Raw genomic sequence first — 22,062 nt, forward strand, 5'->3', positions numbered from 1 at the left:
GATATTGTTGTGTCAGGGATTTAGACATCTCGGTTAGGTTCTTATAGTTACAGGACAACTGCCGTGGGCGGGTTCTGAACTCTGACAACCAGTCCCCAAAACTCTGTGTTTTTACAATGTTATATCACCTGGCTGGGAGACATACAAATAAACTTGACCTTTACCTTTTCATGACCTTTTGACCTACCCCCACCATAGAGTTAACCTATACCCCAGTGCAGGGGGCGGGGCGCCGGTGCAAGCAGCCAAGCATCATCAAAAGCTGCCGGAAGAAAAGGAAGTTAAGGAACGTGTTTTGGTCACGTGCTCGTGTTGTAGAAAGCTCTAGCAACATGGCCACCTCCGTGAGGATGATCGGTGCTAGTAGGCAGCTGTACAAAAACGCTAACTTTATGTCGCAAAACTGGAGCAGAATATGCCGAATCGGCGCGGCGTCCTCGTCGTGCTTCAGAGGAACCTCCGCGCTCACAGGGTTCGTCAGCAGGCGCCCGTTTAGCGTGAATTTGACCCTAAAGAAAACATTGGGTAGCGTTCCCATCACTTCGTCAATGACAGCGGGTTGCTGGAGGCTAGCGGGGAGACCCCACCACCGCTGGTCCCGGGTGGCAGGCGTGTTCGGCGGCGGCGAAACGGGGTTCCTCGCCCCGCTCGGTCGCCGGCTGCCCCAGCAGGTCAACGCGGACCGGGCGTACGGCAACCGCGCCAGCGGAGCCGGCGGCGAGGACGGCGCGGAGAGCGCCGCGGGCTCCGGGGGCGAGGAGTCCGGCGGAGAAGGCGGTGGAGCCGGGGCTTACGGACCCCAGATGACCGCTCTCACGCCCATGCTGGTGCCCGAGGTGTTTCCCTATGTGCCGCTTATCGCCGTTAACAGGAACCCCGTGTTTCCCCGATTCATAAAAATAATAGAGGTAAGGTGATAACATGAATTCATTGCATGATGCATCCATTAATTTATATGAACTTGGGCTTAATTTGTACTGTGATGTAAACCTAAGACCTTAGCTGAGAAATAAAGTGCTTATGTAGCTCTGCTCTGAACCAGAGCTAGTGTTTGTTTTATGTATCAGTTGATTTAAGGGGGAGGCACTGTCTCTGAGTCTGAAGGACATAGCAGGATGATGCAATGTTACAATCACAGTTGACACAGACCACCGGTTATATGCAGACTGAAGTGAGCAGAGTACTAAAATAACCATGTTTTGTAGAAAATTACAAAGTTGTTCTGTTATATATTCAATTTAATCTCGCAATAATGGTCTCGCAATAGTCCATATATACATTTGCAATATCTATGTTTATTCAATGGTTAGTGGGTGAGAAAACATGTCTGTGCTAGTGCACCTCAGGAGTTGAGGTAGCCCCTTTCGGCACCCTCGGTTTGCTTTTCTGAAGTTTGGACGTCGCTGCCCTAGGGTCCCTGATCGGTTATTTAAGCCCCCCATGGGATGTAGATGTACATACCCTCCGTTCACGGAGAGCGGCGCACCGCTTGAGTGTCGGTGAGATGTTTCAAAGATGCATAACGTGTAAAATCAACTCAGTCTGAGAAGTGCTGTTTCAAAAAGGTGTGTGTGTGTGTGTGTGTGTGTGTGTGTGTGTGTGTGTGTGTGTGTGTGTGTGTGTGTCAATCACATTGCATACCAGTGTGACCAGCATTTGTGATTTTATTTCTGACAGGTGAAAAATAAACCGTTGATGGAACTGTTGAGGAGGAAGGTTAGGCTGGCTCAGCCCTACGCTGGCGTCTTCTTGAAGAGAGACGATAAGTACGAAGATGAGCCCACTTTTTAAGATTATTTTTTTTATTTAACTGTGCCGAATTAGTCTGTTTAACTCACCCCTTGAATGAACTTGCATGAATGAGACATACCAACACACTCGGAAGTTTGGAACAAGTCCTTTTTAAAGAAATGTGATAAGCAATGTTTACTTTACTTCATTCTGCAGTGGGACTCCACACCAGAACAATATAACAACCTGATGATAAAATTGCAAGCAAATGTAATAAAAAACGAATAATAAAGATCTCAGAGATCTTCTGAAATGGACACAGTGTAGTGTATGAACTCCATTCATCTTCAACCGCTTATCCGTAGTCGAGTCACAGGGGCAACAGCTCCACCAGAGAGCTCCAGACTTCCCTCTCCAGAGCAACATTAGTGACTTCCTCCTGGGGGATTCCGAGACGTTCCAAGGCCAGTGAGTCGATGTGATTCCTCCAACTGTGCCTTGGTCTGCCCCGGGGTCTCCTCCCAGTGGGACGTGCCTCGAGGACCTCCCTAGGGAGACGCCCGAGAGGCATCCTAACCAGATGCCCGAACCAAGCTGGCTCATTTCCAGGAAAAGAAGCAGCGGTTCTCCAATTCTCTCTCGTGTGACTGAACTTCACACTCTATCTCTAAGAGAGATGCCAGCCACCCGTGGAAGAAAACAAATTTTGTCCGCTTGTATTCGTGAGTCGCAACCTTATTCTTTCGGTCATGACCCACACTTCATGACCATATGTGAGAGTAGGAAAGAAGATTGCTCGGTAGACACTAGACAGAGAGCTTTGCCTTCTGGCTCAGCTCTCTTTTCGTCACAACAGTGCTGTACAGCGACTGCAATACTGCTGCTCCGATTCTCCACAATTAATTTATGTTAATGAATGGAAGGGTTTGTGTGTAGGGTTGGCAGCCGTTTAATTATCTTGATGGTCAGTGTGCCATATCAACAGTACGTTTAACTCATAACCTGCCACCAGTAGAATATGAACTATCTTAATTATAACATGATTGTCCTTCAGACCTCAAATTGTACATTAAAATCAGAGGGCACTAAGGGCCACACCACTCATGTTCAACATGTTTACAGAACATTATCATTCTTCAATGTGGATGCTCTCATCATTATCATTAATATACTTCTCTTTATTTAGTGTTGCTTCATTCTCTGGCTCTCACAAATATAATGGGTATAATGAGCTGTTCTCTCTCTCTCTCTCTGTGTGTCTCTCCATCTCTAGTAATGAATCAGATGTGGTGGAGTCTCTAGATGCCGTCTATTCCACGGGCACCTTCGTTCAGATCCATGAGATGCAGGACCTGGGGGACAAGCTAAGAATGATTGTCATGGGACACCGCAGGTTAGAAATTATACTTCTGCTCGAGTACTTGACCCATTTTCAAACCATATTTTTGTTTAATTGCTCCTAATGCTCATTATAAGATGGCCGATTTCCGTCTACCCACTGACTGTGTGTCATTGCTGGGCTATGGACAGGTCAGCCAATCAGCCCACAATCACATCATCAACATGGCTGCCACGGCAGTGAAACGACTATTATTCATTGACTCTGTCCACTAGGCCTGTCACAATGCTTAATTGCAATTATTTGAGATAATCACAATTATTTTGGCATAATTGTCAATCGTTTCCATGTTGAAAAATGTCCATAAAAAAATCTAAAATAGCATAAATTGCAGATCTACAAGCTTACAACACGTACCTTTGTGATGTAAGCTTGTAGATCAACGATGTCTGCTGTTTTATAAAAGAAATACTACTTTGTATATTTAAGTATATCTGCCTGTGCAATTTGTGATTAAGATGCCTAAAAGGCAAACATAAATAAATACCGGTACAAATTGTATAACGTTGCAATATGCAATGCATAAAGTCACAATTAAATTGTTAATAGATTTTTTTTGTGACGATTAATCGTCAGCTTAAATTTCGAACCGTCACAGCCCTACTGTCCACTGTACATTCTGAGGCTGTCAGGGATCTATAATATCACCAGTATTACCTTTTGTTATGGGCATTGTGATTTGTCAGGAGGATCTACTGTATATGACCTTTGTTATGTGCATTGTGATTGGTCAGGAGGATCTATATCACCTTTTTTATGTGCATTTTGATTGGTCAGGATCCGTATCAACCGGCAGCTGGACGTGGAACCGGAGGAGGAGGCGGCGACCTCCACTACATCAGAGTCTGAAGCAGAGAGCGGCTCACAACCCAAGGCAGCACCAAGACGCAAACCCAAACGTAACCGTAAAGACCCTTCTGGTGCTGTTACGGAAACACTGGAGGATAAGGTCAGTGCAGGAGAAATGTTTTCTCTCTCCCCGATACAGATCATTTGCCACTGTATTATATTGTGCAGTATGCTGTCGATTTTATTTTTTTAATTTGAGGGGGGCATAGAGTAAAATGACTCGCCGACCACCACAGAGGCTTGGGTTTGATTCCTGGTAGTGGCTTGGGTGCTCCAAACAGGGTGGGAACCCGGTAGGGGAAACTAGTGTCCGTGTCTAGTGGTTGGTCAAGGTGCCTGCTCAGCTGGGAGTTAAAAGCGGGTAGATGGCGTGAACCTTGGCACTCTTTACAATCTGGCCAGTTGAACGTGGTAGTCTACACACCCATCCCCAGGCCAACAGTGGGGCGTGGCAGCGACGGGGAACGCCTGCTGCCTGTAGTCTTTCCGCCCATGTATAAAATATTATATTTAGGACTGTTCTAAGTAAGAATAAGATATTACCATGAGCTAGGATGTTTTGCTGTTTGTTTGATCAGTACTACTCCCCTCCCTCCTCTTCTTTTGACATATTGACACATCTGTCCCTATACACTTTGATGGGTCTATTGCTCTTACTCGTCAGATAAAAGAGGCAGACCTGACCCCAGAGATCCAGCCCCTACTGTCCTCTGACATCCTGATGGTCGAGGTGGACAACATCCAACATGAACAGTTCACCGTCACAGAGGAGGTTAAGGTACACAGACACGCACCGGTGTTTTTTCCAGCAGCAAAGGAGTACAGTCGAGTACGGTAGAATAACGGTACATTTTACGATGCTTGTGCTCCGTCCTCCTCAGGCACTGACGGCTGAAATTGTGAAGACCATTCGTGACATCATCGCCCTCAACCCACTCTACAGGTTTGTCCGCCGAAAATTCAGTCAATCAAATGAAAGAAAAAAAATCTCCCTCGTGTGAAGTGAGGGGCGCTTCACTCCTTTTAAACAAACATTTTACTCTAAACAAACATTAATTCTTTCTGCGCCATCTACGAACATATTCTAGTCTCCTATTCCTAGGCTAGGGTAGGCAGGTGCCAACCACGGACGTACTTTGTAGAACCCATATACTCCATATGATAGCGGCGACCGTCAATTTACCTTTTAGCATTGCCCCAGTAGCTATGCAATGCCTCCGTCCCCACCAGCTGTGGGTTTTTTCCATCCAGCTCCATTGAGCCTCCATTATTATAACATGATTTCCCAAGCCCTGTATCTCTAAATGCTTCGAGCGCTGTAAATTGTGAGCCGTCAAACTGTGATTTCTTCGTTAAACTTTCAGTCATGAGATTTTATTTAGCGTTATTCCATGGGGATGTTGTTGTCATGACTACATCTGTGTGTGTGTGTCTCTCTCTCAGGGAGTCAGTCCTCCAGATGATGCAGGCGGGCCAGAGAGTTGTTGATAACCCCATCTACCTCAGTGACATGGGAGCGGCTCTGACCGGAGCAGAGTCCCACGAACTCCAGGACGTTCTGGAAGAGATCAACGTGAGTTGAAGTCCGCTTTTAGCTTCTCATTCTACAATGTTTTGCTGCTTTTTATAGAGGGTATGCACGTGACGCATCATCATACCCGGATGTTATGCGGGAACGCCTACTGACTGAGTGGCAAAAAACGACTTTCTGGCTTTCACAGCCCATCCATCCAAACAGAAAAGCCCTATCTGATTGCGTTAAACGACGTTAAGCTCACTTTGCCACTCACTTTATACAATCGCATACCCTCTATTGCAATGTAGCGTTTCACATTCTAGGATATTTAATCGTTTCAACATGAACGACATTGGACAATGAAAGAGTTCAAACTCATTCTCGTCACATGTTGACTGTTTTCCCTGTCTGTTCTCCCCAGATCCCTAAGCGGTTGTACAAGGCTCTGTCTCTCCTGAAGAAGGAATATGAGCTCAGTAAACTGCAGCAACGCCTGGGAAGAGAGGTCACGTCAAATCAAGCATTTTCACAATTATAATCCACTGTGCTGTATGGTATTTTGTTCTTACTTAAAGGAGAACTCGTCAATATTGAACTGAGGACATATGAGAATCAGACCCAACACTACGCACCGGTGCTTGGGCCTATGGAAATAGTCACAATTTGACTTTTTTTTCAGAGAGAGATCGGGAAGTCTTGTGTCTTGTATTTTCACATGTCCTCACGATAGAGAATGATAGAATTTGTTAAATATTCAACCAATTCCCTCTCATTTTTCTCAAACCCTTGCCTTTCCTCTCCTTCCTCCACCAGGTTGAGGAGAAGATCAAGCAGACCCACAGGAAGTACCTGTTACAGGAGCAGCTCAAGATCATTAAGAAGGTTGGAGACACGGCATATTCTCAGAATAGACTATATTCATGAGTTTCAAATGTAGTCCTACACCTGCCATGTTGGGGACCAACACGGGTGTATCAAGTTGTCTGATTAGCGTAGAACTTTAGTTCTATGCCAGTATTATATGTGTGATCCTTGAGTAAGGCAGTGATTTCAGAAGTGAAAACAATGTGTACGCTTACGACAGTATGTCAGTGGCCCTGTTTATTATGGCCTCCTGTAAAGTAATGTTGGTCTTTTGTGCTGTTTTCAGGAGCTGGGTTTGGAGAAGGAGGACAAGGACGCCATCGAGGAGAAGTTCAGAGAGAGGCTGAAGGAAAGAACTGTCCCTCAACACATCATGGACGTCATCAATGAAGAACTGACCAAACTGGGACTGTTGGACAACCACTCTTCAGAGTTCAAGTTAGTCTGCCCTGCTCGCTCTGCTGTTTTCAATTGTGCTCTACATATTACAGGAGGACCACTCGGTTAAGGTCAATTTATGCTTTGCGTGCACATCGTCGCACAACGAAAGTGACAATGAAACCAATACAAATGGGTCACGGAAGAGCATCACAGTGTGTCGTGTACCTTGGAGAAATGAATGGACGCAGGTGCTTCATAATATGCCGCCTATTCTGATTGTTTGGGAAAACGAAGTAAGCTCCATTACCACAGAGCTGAAGAAGACCACATCCTTTGTTTACATTTTCTGACCACGCTGAACACTCTGAACATTGTGAAACGTAGTGTGCCATGTCATTCCAAACTCGTCGATGAAAGCATAAATTGACGGGACGAGATGGTTTTTAAGGTCAACCACACCAATGCAACTCATTGCAACTCAATGAGTTGTATTGGTGTGGTTGACCCTAAAACCGTCTGATCCGACCCTTTGATGTGGTTTGGGCTTAGTCTCTGCTACAGTTTTTGTTATCTTAATAATACAATAATTATCTTATTCTCCTCTGTTCTCCTACTATATGCTCAACACTGAACAACCTTGTCATATCTACTGCTCCACTCTAAACGTTATTCTGATCCACTGTCAATCAGTGATGATTTGATTATTAGTAGGGATGCACCGAAAGGGAAATTCTTGGCCGAAACCTAATACCGAATATAGGAAACAGTTGTTCAAAAACCGAGTACCGAATATGATTAATATTTTATATCTTTTTTTCCTATCATTGCTGTCATGGCTGTACCTTAAAGCTACCTGATTTATGGCAAAATAAATGGTTTTGGCAAAACTTAACTTGAATAATAATAAACATTTATTCAGCTCTTTTGAATGCATTAATTGCATACACTATTCGGTGATATATTTTCTGCCTATTTGGGCCGAAACCGAATAGGCCGAAAATGCATTTTTAGCCATTTTCTGCCGAATATTTTCATGCGGACGAATATTCGGTGCATCACCAATTATTAGTTTAGTTGAGTTTAATTACCGTCTTAATTAAAAGTTGTGTCTTTGTGTTCCAGTGTAACCCGTAACTACCTCGACTGGCTGACCAGTATGCCCTGGGGGACGTACAGTGAAGAGAACCTGGCACTGGACCGAGCCGGAGAGGTTCTGGAAGAAGATCACTATGGGATGGATGATGTCAAGAAACGCATCTTGGTTAGAATACCATATATGACTTTGACTTCCACTGGCAATATTTTTTCACACCAAATGTGTGTGTGTGTGTGTGTGTGTGTGTGTGTGTGTGTGTGTGTGTGTGTGTGTGTGTGTGTGTGTGTGTGTGTGTGTGTGTGTGTGTGTGTGTGTGTGTGTGTGTGTGTGTGTGTGTGTGTGTGTGTGTGTGTGTGTGTGTGTGTGTGTGTGTGTGTGTGTGTGTGTGTGTGTGTCAGGCTGCGCTCACAACAGTGCTTCGTGCAGAAGTGAGTGAATGGATATTCAGCAAGCTGTTATTGCAATTTACTAGCTGCGTTTGCGCGTCTTAAGGCCTATTCATAGTCTGGATTTTCGGTGGTCAGCTCACCACCCCTCGGTGGTGAGCTGACCACCGGAGCTGAAATAACGTTGAGCGATGGTGAGTAAAAACAGAGAGAAGGGCTGGGGCGGTGGCGGTGGCGATGGTTTGCTCTTCACCGCGGCTCATGACGTCATGTTGTAGTTCGGTGGTCACCCCACCACTGAAAATCCAGACTATGTATGAGCCTTTACTTGTCATCACAATATTGCTGCCACCAACATCTCTTCCATATACAGCTCTGCCATTTGTATTTTATATATAAAACAGATTGAATTTTTTTAATGTATGTAAATTATTACATTAACTAGTTTTTTGGTATATTGCACTGTTGCCCAAGTGAGAACACATCAATGCTAGGAAGTACTACTAGGAACAAATTCTGTACTATTTAACTCCAACCCCAGAATTCAGTGTCTGTAGGTTAATTTAGGAGGCCTGATCAAACAGGCTGCCTGCAACGTGCAGATCAGAATGTAATTTCTCAGACGGGTTGTTTTCACGCTGAACACAATTTGTCCAGGTATCATTTACTTGACATACTGGGGGAGAGTACACACACATACTCTCTCTTTCTCTCTCTCTCTCTCTCTCTCTCTCTCTCTCTCTCTCTCTCTCTATAGAACCCATATAATATCCTTTTTCTCGTCCTCGTCCTCTCCCTGTTGTCTGTCTGTTGTCTGTCTGTCTGTCTGTAGGAGTTCATAGCGGTCAGTCAGCTGCGTGGGTCTACCCAGGGGAAGATCCTGTGCTTCTATGGCCCTCCAGGAGTGGGGAAGACCTCCATAGCCCGCTCCATCGCCAGAGCCCTCAACAGGCAGTATTTCCGCTTCAGCGTGGGAGGCATGACTGACGTGGCTGAGATCAAAGGCCATAGGTACGCAAGTATAGTCTGGCAGTACTGTAAATACTACTACAGTTTTATCTTCTACAATTGCAAAATGGCCAGTGCACTCCAGATGTTTGGCAGTCTATGATTTAAATCTTTGAGTAACTTTTCTTTGTTTGTTTTTTGCACACAGAGAAGTATTTAGGCTTTGAGAATAGAGTAAATGCAAACTAAAATGGCACATGGGAAAATGCCTAGGTCTGTGTGTGAGCGGGCAAAACCTTTAACAGTTCTACTGCAAATCACACTTTACCCGCATTTTAATCAAATATTCTACGCTGCCGAGATTGTTTTATTACCTTTTAAAGCATACGCTGAAGTATTTGGGCTTTTGATCCGTGAAAATCCGGCGAAAAAACGTTTGTCCGTTTGTTATGAACGATCGCCCCACCCGCCATCTTGGTGCACCACAAGACCCCCCTCCTTGAGGCGTTGTACCCCTTTCATTTGCATTGGCCTCAATTTCCCAGAAGCCCTAGCAGCCCACAGCATGTGTTGATTTCCGGTTTCGTCATCATAACATGAAGGTCTCGTTTCCAGCTCTGCGGCAAAGATGGAGTTTCTTTTTAATTGTTAAAATACAGTGAATTAAACACATAAAACAAAAGGCGGGAATGTCGTATTACGCGCGGTGGAACCCTGGATTAAACAATTAGCGGCGTCAAACTGTTAACAAAGTCATATTTTCAAAATGTATTAGATACTAGTGGGCATTAATACACATTTTTATTTAATTTGAAAACTATTTTAGAATTCAGTGTCCTTGGTCGACTGTCAAGCTTTGTATGAAGTTTGATTCAAATCCAATCAGAATTGATTGGTGCACGCACACGCACACACACACACACACACACACACACACACACACACACACACACACACACCTTGTTGTTGGGGACTTGTTAAACATGATCCTAAATTTCCAATTCACTGAATCAACAAATAGTGGCTACTATTTCTACTTGCATTATTTGCACCGTTGGTCCTATATGTACTGTAACTTAAATGTATCTTTTTGCGACCAGGAGGACCTATGTAGGTGCAATGCCAGGGAAAATAATCCAGTGCCTGAAGAAAACCAAGACGGAGAATCCACTGGTGCTCATAGATGAGGTTAGTGGAGGTTGTCCATGAGACTTCATTTCTACATGATTACAAAGTGCTATGACTTCATTGTTTCTCTCCTAGTATAACTGAATATTGCTTTTGCTAGGTGGATAGGCTGGAGTGTGATATATAATACTAATATGGTAATAACAATGTTGATGAGTTTGGTTAAACTGTGTTTGGTTAACCGGTCCTAACCTTTCGCTGTTAGGTGGACAAAATCGGCCGTGGTTACCAGGGTGACCCGTCCTCGGCACTGTTGGAGCTTCTGGACCCCGAGCAGAACGCCAACTTCCTGGATCATTACCTGGACGTGCCTGTGGACCTATCGAAGGTAAGGAGAGTCGGTGCGCATGCGTGATGCTCTGATACTCACGCACATGTACAGGTAGAAAATGTGCTTCATCTGCATATATTTTTTAATACCGGTATCGTAGTATCTTATTCTTACCTGAGTATTTTGAAAGATAAAATACTAATTCATTAGGTTGTGATGCACATGTTCCAGATATGACTTAGGTCGTCTCAACTTGGAGGATAAACTAAATGCTGTCATTTATAACTTGAACTTAGAAGGGCCTCCTCCACAATCTGTTGGGTGCAAATTGTGACTGAACTGTTTGAGTTCACTTTTTATTTTTAACGGTTAACTGTTAGCTTTGACTGTACTATCTATTCCCATTGTACTTCCTGTTGTCTAAATCTCTGCCGTCTCTCTCTCCCTCTGTTCCTGGTCCAATCAGGTTTTGTTTATTTGTACAGCCAACGTGGTCGACACCATTCCAGAGCCTCTGAGGGACAGGATGGAGATGATTAATGTGTCGGGATACGTGGCACAGGAGAAGCTTAAAATCGCAGAGGTAACGCCATGGAAAGCATGTCCATTCAACTGGCATTTCCGGTCATTGTCAGTTATGCAAAGGAATCTCACAGCTAGCTTAAAGCTCAATTCAACTTTGGTAAAGGTTTGACTTGTGTAGTTTCATTGCAACTTTGGTGAGATATCTTCAATAGTTGCTCCGTTGCTTAAAAAGTGATGATCCGATATATTCTCATTGACCTACACTGTGAAAACGGTCTCAAAGTCAGACTTTTAGCACACAATAGACCGGTGTGTTCTTAAAAATACACATGTTGTCCATAATAGTAACTATTCACATTCGCTCCTGCCTATTAGAAGGAGCTATCGTGTTATGCCACTTTTTGAAGACTTCTTCGAATGACATCTTTTTCTCTCCGTCTCTCTCTCTGTTCCCTTCTCTTCACGCTGTCTCCAAACGCAGCGTTACCTGGTCCCTCAGCTGCGTACACTGTGTGGTCTTACAGAGGAGAAGGCCTCCATCTCTTCAGACGCCCTCAGTCTGCTCATCAGACAGTACTGCAGGGAGTCTGGGGTCAGGAATCTACAGAAACAAGTTGAAAAGGTAAATCTAAACTTGACCTTGAAGTACAAAATTATGTTTAGGTTGGCATTATGGCATATGACCCTTTGGTACACATGAAGTCGCCTCTCACTACAGAAACAAGATATAGGGAGCCTTACTTACATGTTTAGTGAGCACAGTCTAAAAATATTCACTATATTCTAAAAGGGAACATTGTTATTCTGATGACTAAATGAGTCCCGTCTGAAGTGGTGCAACAGTGCCCCCTGTTGGTACCCTAAACATAGAGACACAGGGACAGACACAGCCAGGGACGGACATTGCTGTTTCTTGAAGTGGTTGCACCACTTAAAAACATATTACTCGAGTCGTTACCTTATTTACCAAGTATCAGTATGTATGCTAGGTTTAAATAACAAGTGTTCTCTTAGTTACACAGGTTACATAATCCGAATTAAGCCATCTTAATGTCTCCTGCGTGTATGTTTGTGTCTCTATGCCCGTCTCTCCCAGGTGTTCCGTAAAGTGGCGTTCCATATCGTTAGCGGGGATGATAGCGGCGTCACCATCACACCCGAGAACCTGCAGAACTACGTTGGCAAACCGCTGTACACCGTCGACCGAATGTACGAGGAAACTCCCCCGGGTGTCGTCATGGGCCTGGCATGGACCGCCATGGGTGAGATGCTCGCACGCATAGGCATATATTAATACTGTATGCATTAATATATCTACTAACCTAACCTTGTAACACAGCGATTCTCCAAGTGGGATCCGGGGACCCCCAGGGGTCCTTGAGGCAGTTCCAGGGGGTCCCCAGCTAAATGATAGTTTGGAACCAAATGGGCACTGCTGTAACAATTTACAATTTAGGCATTTAGCAGACGCTTACTCCAGAGAGATTTACATTAAGCATACAGATACATCATATACATAAAGACTAGTTATCATGAATCATACGTAAGCTAAGAACATAACAGTGGAATATATCTATATAATGAAACTATGCATATATACTATATAGTGCTATGTCTACATAAACAAAATACAACTCTCTCTCCAGGTGGCACTACTCTGTTCATAGAGACATTGCTACGTCGCCCTCGTGTCACAAAAGGGGAGAAAGGGGAGAAAGAAGGAGAGGGATCGCTGGAGGTCACAGGTCGGTCATATCATCAGACACTAGACTGAACATAAGAGATGAATAATACAGCCTAAGGCGTGAAACTAATATGTAATGAAGGGTCAATGTCTCCTCCTTCAACCTTGCAGGTCAGCTTGGTGACGTAATGAAGGAAAGTGTCAAAATTGCCTTAACCTTTGCCAGAGGATTCCTCATGAAAAAGGACCTGGATAACGACTTCCTCATCAACTCCCACCTGCACCTGCATGTTCCCGAGGTAACCTTGTGATACAATAACCTTTTTTTGAGTGGTACAACCACTCCCTTACGGAGCTGTGTGTGTGTGTGTGTGTGTGTGTGGGGGTAGCTGGCTGGGTGGTTGGGTGAGTACGAAAACAGCATGGTTGTTTTTCACCACTTGTGCGCAACCTAACAAACACACAAACACACATATTAACTGTATATATATGGTGATTCCGGGTGTGCCAGTACAGTGACGGTACAGTAGATGGAGGGTACAGTAGAGGGACCCCCACATGGTAACCCTGTCATTTCTCAACCGTTTCGGACGCGGGGCGGCTTGCCGGAAACTGGCTAGCACCCTGGGTGCGTTCCGGTGGGTCTGGATCTAATTTCTTAAGAAAATGTCCACAAAGGTTCTATTAAAAAGCAGGCTGTGTGCAAGGAGCTATTCTCTTGGTGCATCACCCACGAGAAAAAAACGTTTTGTATTGTATTCCATTTGAGTGCCTCTTGCCATGAAACAACTCACTTAGGGTGACTAGCTGCTTTAATAAAGCTGCATTTTCATTTCCAGGGGGCTACTCCCAAGGATGGGCCAAGCGCTGGCTGCACCATCGTCACTGCTCTGCTGTCCCTAGCAACCAACCGGCCAGTGCGCCAGAATGTGGCCATGACAGGAGAGTTGTCTCTGACTGGCAAAATACTGCCGGTGGGGGGAATCAAGGAGAAGACCATAGCCGTAAGTATGACTCCCACATGAACCTGCGGTCAGGCACACCGGCACACACGGAAACCATCGCAGATCCGAGTGCAGAAATCTCAATCTCAATTCTCGGTTTCACGCTATAGTTCATGCTTTAGAGTTTACAGAATATGGCCAAGAAGAGAAACTTATGTTAATGTCATAATTATAATCAAACAACGTAAAATGTTGTATACAGAAGTATTAAGAATGCAGTCTTTAATGAATCACTGATGCTGTCAACAGTGGCAGAGATAAAAAATATATCCATCAACAACACTTGACACTTTAATCACATAAATTCAAATATTTTACTAACCGTAGCATTGCTTGCTTCCCATGTTGACCTACTGGGGTGCATACTTAGTTTAGACTAGTCATTGGTTAGACATGGGTTGAAGTTAGGTTTAGGTGTGCTGCCCCGTGGGAGGTTAGGTTTAGGGTGAGGGTTTGAGATAGGTTGTAGTTGTAGGACTAATGACTGGTCTAACCAATGACTAGTCTAAACCAAAAACTGTCTAAACTAAGTACTGCACCCGACCTATTTGCATTTTATTTTTAGAAGCAATGAATGAGGTCCTGTCGTCTTCGTACAGCCCCCAGTTGTAGCTACGACTGCATCGGAACATCCAATAGCACCCAATTGTACTGCGTTATCCTGTGCAATGTTGTGTACGAGATCCCCACAGGCCAGATCTCACTTTGTTTACAGCAGAGTCGCTCAAACATTTGCATACACAATATTAAGTTGAGACTTGACAATTGACATGAGATGTGATCGTAGGCTCCACTCATGTCAAATAACTGAGTGATAAATGCAGAGCAGTGCGTAGAACTAACCGTACGACAAGTTTTCTGTCATATGGGACCAGTGATCAGTCAAATGCTACTGATAGGTGTAAAGCAGACACACATTCTCAACATCGTCTCTGTCTCATAATGTTGTCTTTTGTTCCCCAGGCTCGTCGTGCAGGAGTGACCTGCATCATCCTACCTGCTGAGAACAAGAAGGATTTCTCAGATCTGGCAGACTACATCAGGGAGGGATTGGAGGTCCATTTTGTGGATCACTATGACAAAATATACCCCATTGTTTTCTCAGACTCGTAGACATTGACATTTCCAACACAAGGCCAAACACAACATGCCTGCTTTCCACTACAGGGCCAAAAGGGGCAAACCCTGCCAGACAAAACAAACCAGAACTGCTCTAGCTAGGGTGGTTCACGTAATATTTATAGCACAGATTTTATTATTTAGTTTCAAAAACATTTCTGTTTTATTTCTGCAGATTGTCGCTAGGACATTAGATTCAAACGGGAATTTTGGCCCCGTTTGTCAGCATGTATAGTCTTGGCCCCGATCATGATGGTAAGCCCTGCTTGGTTCTGTTGTGGAGATGTGCAGTGCGTGATTTGTTTAAAATTCGAGTGGTGTGATTGCTCATTATGAGGGTGGCCGAAATATGATTTTAATATTTAACAATGAGGCAGTCACCCTCCCATGGTGAAGAAAGGATGTGAAACACATCCGCCAAATAAATGTGTCTGATGGACGGACACATCATCACACCCAGGACCAAATGACGGAACGATGATAATCTCCTAACCAGTACGTTTGGGGTTGTGACTTCGCTGCCAAGCAGCCACAGAATGCCAGAGAGCCCGGAACAGAAAGGTCTCAAGACAAGTGTCCTGGGATATAAGAGAGCTCGGACAGACTTTACATCATAAGCGATGTTATTTTATATTGATATTATTATTGTGTTATATATGACCAGATGTGAATCATTTGATGTTCTGTTGCCTTTAATATAATGCTGAACACAACCCCACTGGCTACTCTCTCTAGTCTGTTCTTTGCAGTAAATGGAATGGATTATCATGTTTCACTTCCTTGCACACATTTGCTATTTCCGACACTGGTCGGACTGAGTTGCCTGATGTTCTGAAAAACATTCTGTAATGTTTATCGTCCATTGAGATCTCATGGAGACAACATATATATAGTGAGAAAACAAGTTAATTTATTTTTCTTCCCATGACACTTAAAGTGCTCAGTAGATCAGATTGGTGTGGTATTTCAACATTTTAACTAATGTACTGTAGCGGTATCTGCCCATAAAAGGAAAACACCACCAGCATGTAGTAAGTAGAATGTGGTTGCTTCAATCCAGAAACTAAACTCATGTGAAATAGTTTGTATCCTCTTTTACATAGTAAGTGTTCCTCGTGTGGGCAGTTATGTCCAGTTACTACCAGCATGACTGTCACACTACTCATTTAGTTAGATTAATTAAATTAGATCAAATTGAATCAGCTAGTGCCATTTACACTAGTATTAGTTCCTAGTACATTCCTCTGGCCTTTTTTTTAAATATATATAGTGGTTGCAACTGTATTAATTGCCCGAGTCCCGTGGTGGGAGTTCTGCTCTGGTTTTGGTCAATATTAAGTCTCTCTCTAGGTCGTCCTCAGACGAGCCCTCCATCGTCGTTTCCAGTCATCCCGGTTCTCCATACATCTGGCCAGTTCGTTGGTACTTTGTACTCCTGCAGTACGTCCACGTAGCATTGGTGTGGGACGTCCTTGTGATCGATGCCCGTGTGTTGGTTCCCAGAACACCAGTTTGCTGGCTGGCAATTCTTGATGCCTTTGGCAGTGTCCTGCTAGTCTCATTCTCCTGGCTGCTATTTTCTGGCTCACCCTTGGTAATCCCTCATACTCATACAGAGTCTTGTTAGTAACATGTACAGTCTTGCTGATGTTAAGTAGCCTACTGCACGCAGCATTCTGGTGTAGCACCCGTCAAGGGACTACTGCAGGGTTGGCTTCAGGGTCCAGCATTCACTGCCGTATAAGATAACAGTCTCCACTGTTGCGTAGAAGAAGCTGAGTTTGATTTGTCGGGGGAGATTGGAGTTCCATACACTGGTCATGCCATTCAGGCCATTAGCGTCTGCTAAATGCCTAATCCATGCAAGTGCCTTCCTCACTTTCAGATCTTGCTCTTGTTGAGTTGACTCATGAGCCCAGGTACTTGAAGTCCTTGACTTCCTTCAGCACAGTGCCTCCTGTTGTTGTGAGATGTTATAGGTGATAACCTCAGTTTTCTTGGCATTTAGCCTAAGGCCAACATTGGCACACTCCAGCTCCACTCTGTTCAGGAATTCCTTAGCTTGTTCCATGTTGTCGGAGAGCAGGCTGATGTCATCCGCATAGTCCAGGTCTGTCAGGACTACTTTGGGATGTCGTCTCGATCTCCTTGGTGTTAGGGTGAAGCCAAGATCCTGCTCTCGTCCACTGATTGCTTAGTCCATGACTATGATGAAGAGGAAGGGGGCTAGGGTATCCCCTGCGTTACCCCGGCCCGGATATCAAACTCCTCGCTGTTGCCATCTGGGGTCACCACCTTGGCCCTTGTTCCTGCATAGCATACATGGTCTCTAATTGGCCGGAGCAAGTTGGGAGGGACACCGTAGGCCTTAAGGATCTTCACCATTGTGCCTCTGTGAATCGAATTAAATTTGCCTTTTTGAAGTCGATGAAGCAGAGTACAGCAGTCAAGTTATCCTTCTTCACCTCCTCAATCATTCTCCTCAGTGCCAAAATCTGTGCTACGGTAGTTCTCCCCCCTCTGAAGCCATTTTGGTTCTCCCTCAGGAGAGGGTCGATGGCATGCGATATCCTGTTTAGTATCATTCGGTTGTAAACCTTTGCAGTGATACAAGTCAGGCTGATGCCTCGGTAGTCGTCTGGCTTTGAGAGGTCCCCAGCTTTAAGCACTGTGAATGATGTTGGACAGAGACCATATTTCAGGCTGTTTGTTGTTCATTAGTGCCAGGTTGCAAAACTCCAGGGTGAGGTCAAGGTCACAGTTCTTTAGGACCTCTGGGGGTATGCCATCTGGCCCAGCACTCTTGCCCTCCATCACTGTGGATTTCCTTGGAAAGCTCACTGGTCGTGAAGGGACCATCAAATAGTTTCCGGTCATTTTGTGGGGGGCACTGGGGCCACGCAGTAAAAATAATTCACTAAACGTCATTTGTATTGACCCATTTCTAAAATATTAGCGCAACTTTCATTCAACTTTTAGGGCGTAGTGGACACAAATTAGTTTGTGTCAAGAATGAACAAAAGTTGCACTAATATTTTAGAAATGTCAATACAAATGTTAGTTTTGTGGATTCATTTACTTTTAATGTGTGGGCCCCTGTGCACCCCACAAAACCCTGACCATAACTACTTAATATTTCACCAAAACCAGAGCAGAACTCCCACCACGGGACTGGGGCAATCGATACAGTTGCAACCACTATTATTGAAAAGTATTTCATACAGCTTAAGTTAGAAAACATCTAAACTATCCCTGTAACACCAATCCACTGGGTTTAAATAGTTTTGTTGAAATAAGCTCTGGATAAAAGTGAAATTTGTTTCATCGATTATATGGCCTTAGCGCTCAAAATAAGATAAATGCTACCGCCTAAACAATAACCATTAGGTCAGTCACTTGCATAGAACTGGTTTATAAAAATACATAAATTCTTCCACTGCCAGCAACCTAACACACCCTTGTTTGTTTCCCTTACTATGCATTTAGTGTTCAGACCCATACCGTGAATAGGGCATCACCATCCAATAAGATTACATGCATTGCATACAAAAGCATAAAAGATTGAAGGCTTTTGAACATGCAACATTTGACCAAAGTTTCAAATGGGCCTAAACAGTGTATACTAGTAGTCTCAGTTATGGACCCAGGTATTTTTGACATTCAGTAATTCTCCTCATCTACCCTAACTATTTCAAAATCAACCAATACATCTCTGGCTTTGATACAATACTGGCGTACTAGTAATGATTTTGTTTACCTACACATACGTTTCTGACCTGAGATGATTGTAGTTTGAAAGGTGGATTTTAATTGTTAAATGTGCAAGCAACATGAGGCTAAAAGTTTCTCTGTCCTAGAGACTTAACACCCATAATGGTGAAGTAATCACATTACAAAAAGTAGACCATTTGACTTTTAACAAACAATGAAATATTTTATTTTTTTCAAATTATTTCAAAGAGCCAGATTAGTCCTTTTTGGCAGCAGCCTTCCTCATTGCGGCCAGGACGTTGCTGAGCTCTTCACGCTTTCTCTTGGCGCGGATGTGAGTGCCAATCTGAGGGGGGAAAAAATACATTGACAAACATCATTACAGCTGAATATGACCATAATATAATAACTCAAGTGTTTAGAGTCCTGTCCTGCGTCTACTCATTTCTATTGGGGCGGCATTCTTACGCTAGTCTATAGTAGTCAGTGCCTTTTCTATTAAATTTAGAAGCTACTAGGACCCGTTTTGTGTTTACACAATCTCCCGTTACATTCATTTGTGTGCAAATTAATATGATTTTGAGACCCGTCTGTTAGAATTCATCATCACTAGTGTTTGCAATGCTTTGTGGGCTTGTAGAACGAGCGCCGAGTCACACAAGGGACTACAAGAAAATGCAGTTGACACACATTGCCTCACTCTGCTTTCAAGTGTATCCCATGCATCACAGACCAAGGCACAAAATACATCAAGTCATAGAGTTCAAGACACGTACCCTCTTCTTGATGAACTTCAAGGCCCTCTTGTCCTTGGACACCTTGAGCAGCTCCATGGCTCGCCTCTCATATGGAGCAAATCCACACACCTCACGGATCATGTCACGCACAAACTTGGAATGCTTTGTGAGACGCTGGGTTGAAAGGTAAGAAGAGTTCAATTAAAATCGATTCGAACTAGGTTATATGAAATTAAATATAAAATGTTATTTCCATACTTCATTAAGACACCAATGTATACATGTACAATTCACTTAAGCCATTTAGACCTTGCTATTTTTTTTTAATCATGAAAATGCGTCGCAAATGTTCACATTTGCCAACATTTAACTCGAATATTTGCTTCTGGCGGGTCCCTGGAACAACATATTCTCAGATGGGGGACAGCGGACGATTACATATAATTTTGGGGCTCCTTGACAATAGTTTGAGCTCCACCGATACAGAAACATAGGGTTTGTCAGAAACCCGCCATGATTTAGGAGACATTAGTAGAATCTGGTCTCAGGTCTTAATGGGTTCAAACTGACTGACAGCATGACTTGTTGCCCACAATGTTGCATTTCTACATACAATCATGTTTCATCTGGTTTCCAGGTCAACTTACACCACGTCTGCGGCTGTGCTTTGGCGCGGTCACATTCTTGGTGACAGGGTGGCCTTTGTTGAGGCCTACGGCCATAGGGTAGCGTATTGCCATGTCTGGAGGAGAGAGAGAGAGAGAGCAGAGACTTCAGATTAATTAAATACACCGACTGCCCATATCTCAATTATGACACTAATCTGGTCACGCTGGCCTGACATTGAGCAGCTACCAAGTACCAACACTTCATGTCAACTATGGATATGTGTATGACAGTGTATAAAACGTTACATGTGTATTTAAACATACATTAATAGAAAGGTGTAAGACCATCGGTAACAGGATAGGTGGGCATCTCAATGTTTAATTGGAATTTTCTAATCTAATATTAGGAAAATGTTTGTAAGTAAACAAAGTAAATATTAGCAGGCTTAAACATTCAACAATGATGGTCAATATTTGCTACAAAAAAACCTGTATAGTTTAAGTACTTTTTGGGCATAAACAAATAATGTACACAAGATGTAATCGAGGTGCCCACCCATCCTGTATCCAGTCCATGCCTACTGTCAGGTTGTGTTTACTATGAATCCAGTTGTTAAACAAAAGTCCACTACAAAAGTCCACGTTGAGTTCTTACAGGCTTTAGCGGTCTGCTCATTAGTTTATCTAGCTATAGCTATATATTATTCACGGACTAGGTCTGATGGAACTAGGCTTTAACCAAACAAACTGTAGCATTTTGCTAGTTACGGGTAGGATGAGCGTCAGTGACGATGTACAATACATTGGTTTCGTGCGGAACAAACATTTTAATTTGCAGTCTATTTTTAATACAGTGCTGCTGTTAATACCGGTTCCCAAACTACTACAAATATATTGTAAAAATGTCAATACGAGTTGTGTCAAACGTTGTACTGTGTACTAGTGTGTAGCATGAAGACCAGCCGAGAGCTGCAACTTCAATGTAATATTTATAACCGTATCTTTCTCTGTAGACACACAATATTTAACACACGGGTTCTTTTATATCAGTAGCTCCACGTAGTTTAATTTGTTTGTGTGTAAGATGTTTGATTGCTGTGATTCGTGGCAGATTGTGATAGTTTAATTCCATGGATAATTTCTTACCGTATTTCTTTAATGGCGGTCGAGCCGGAAAAGGAATGTTTAGAAGTGGATGCTGGGTAATGAGGGCTTCCGAGTCTGACGTGAGGTTTGGATGTCTACAGCGCCCTCTGGTGCGTGGGAGGAGGACTTCATTTTGGCCGTTGAAACTGTAGAATGGGTACATCAATACATTTCAAACGAAAGCACAAGTCAATTCAATACACAAACTGTTACGAGGATAAAACCAGAAAAAGCACTTAGACCAGTTTACACCAGTGTCCGGCCACTGGGCCACATAAAAGGTTTAGCCTCCTTCTAGGCACTAGGCTCCTACAAGTAGAATACGACCCGAAATTAATCCCATATCCTGAGTTGTTGTATTTCGAAGTATTTAGTATTTTTTATGGTTTTTATCCTCGTGTACATTCGTTTGAATGTAGGCTGCCCATTCTACAAACTGTGAATACAATTTTCAATCAATCAATCAATCAACACATTTTCAACACATCAGGGCATATTCCTCGGTCGGTGTAGTTTGAGGTTTATTTATTGACAAAATATCAAACATTACAATTACAAATAACTGGACAAAATGCAGTTACAATAAAATAAAGAACGTCGACTTTGTCTAAAGGCAATAATGACTGGCAAGTTTGAGATCGGGCAAATTACCAAGTTTACAAACTCACTTTTCAACCTATCTTCATATAATACGTCCTCACTAATAATCATGATAAAATGGCACAATTTGAATTTGTTTCTACTCAGTAGGCTGTGTCATCATCGTTTATAGGCAGATTATTTTTAAACAATATTTATATTTAAACAATATTTCTTTTTACAAAAATGTTTAGATTTTTATTATTGTGAGAACGATGGCTTCCATTTTCGCTTTTCAGGACTAGAAAGCTTTTCAGGCT

General features: G+C 43.3%; 2 protein-coding genes across 2 annotated transcripts; one reads left to right on the forward strand and one right to left on the reverse strand.

Moving 5' to 3' along the window:
• The first annotated feature begins 329 nt into the window (after nt 1-329).
• lonp1 (lon peptidase 1, mitochondrial) lies at nt 330-15,670 on the forward strand. The gene is made up of 21 exons (XM_080771285.1): nt 330-908; nt 1,678-1,766; nt 3,005-3,124; nt 3,908-4,079; nt 4,644-4,757; nt 4,861-4,922; nt 5,423-5,552; nt 5,917-6,000; nt 6,309-6,377; nt 6,646-6,797; nt 7,863-8,001; nt 9,055-9,233; nt 10,271-10,358; nt 10,564-10,686; nt 11,096-11,212; nt 11,636-11,776; nt 12,251-12,416; nt 12,801-12,899; nt 13,010-13,137; nt 13,678-13,842; nt 14,806-15,670. The coding sequence occupies exons 1-21, from the start codon at nt 333-335 to the stop codon at nt 14,953-14,955; spliced, it is 3,063 nt and encodes a 1,020-aa protein (XP_080627411.1). The 5' UTR covers nt 330-332; the 3' UTR covers nt 14,956-15,670.
• A 3,198-nt stretch (nt 15,671-18,868) lies between these two features.
• rpl36 (ribosomal protein L36) lies at nt 18,869-21,210 on the reverse strand. The gene is made up of 4 exons (XM_080770689.1): nt 21,164-21,210; nt 20,057-20,151; nt 19,449-19,583; nt 18,869-19,018 (listed from the first exon to the last, which is right to left on the reverse strand). Exons 2-4 carry the CDS (start codon nt 20,147-20,149, stop codon nt 18,929-18,931), a joined length of 318 nt encoding a protein of 105 aa, XP_080626815.1. The 5' UTR covers nt 20,150-20,151; nt 21,164-21,210; the 3' UTR covers nt 18,869-18,928.
• Between the last annotated feature and the right edge of the window lie 852 nt (nt 21,211-22,062).

This window comes from Protomyctophum bolini (genome assembly GCF_963924005.1).
Source record: "Protomyctophum bolini genome assembly, chromosome: 8".
Lineage (NCBI taxonomy): Eukaryota > Metazoa > Chordata > Actinopteri > Myctophiformes > Myctophidae > Protomyctophum > Protomyctophum bolini.

Coding starts and splice junctions, on each gene's coding strand:
- lonp1 (XM_080771285.1), top strand. CDS start 333: ATGGCCACCTCCGTGAGGATGATCGGTGCTAGTAGGCAGCTGTACAAA. Junction 4,758..4,860: donor CCGTCACAGAGGAGGTTAAG/GTACACAGACAC, acceptor CGTCCTCCTCAG/GCACTGACGGCTGAAATTGT. Junction 6,378..6,645: donor AGCTCAAGATCATTAAGAAG/GTTGGAGACACG, acceptor TGCTGTTTTCAG/GAGCTGGGTTTGGAGAAGGA.
- rpl36 (XM_080770689.1), bottom strand. CDS start 20,149: ATGGCAATACGCTACCCTATGGCCGTAGGCCTCAACAAAGGCCACCCT. Junction 19,584..20,056: donor AGCACAGCCGCAGACGTGGT/GTAAGTTGACCT, acceptor CTTTCAACCCAG/CGTCTCACAAAGCATTCCAA. Junction 19,019..19,448: donor TGAAGTTCATCAAGAAGAGG/GTACGTGTCTTG, acceptor TTCCCCCCTCAG/ATTGGCACTCACATCCGCGC.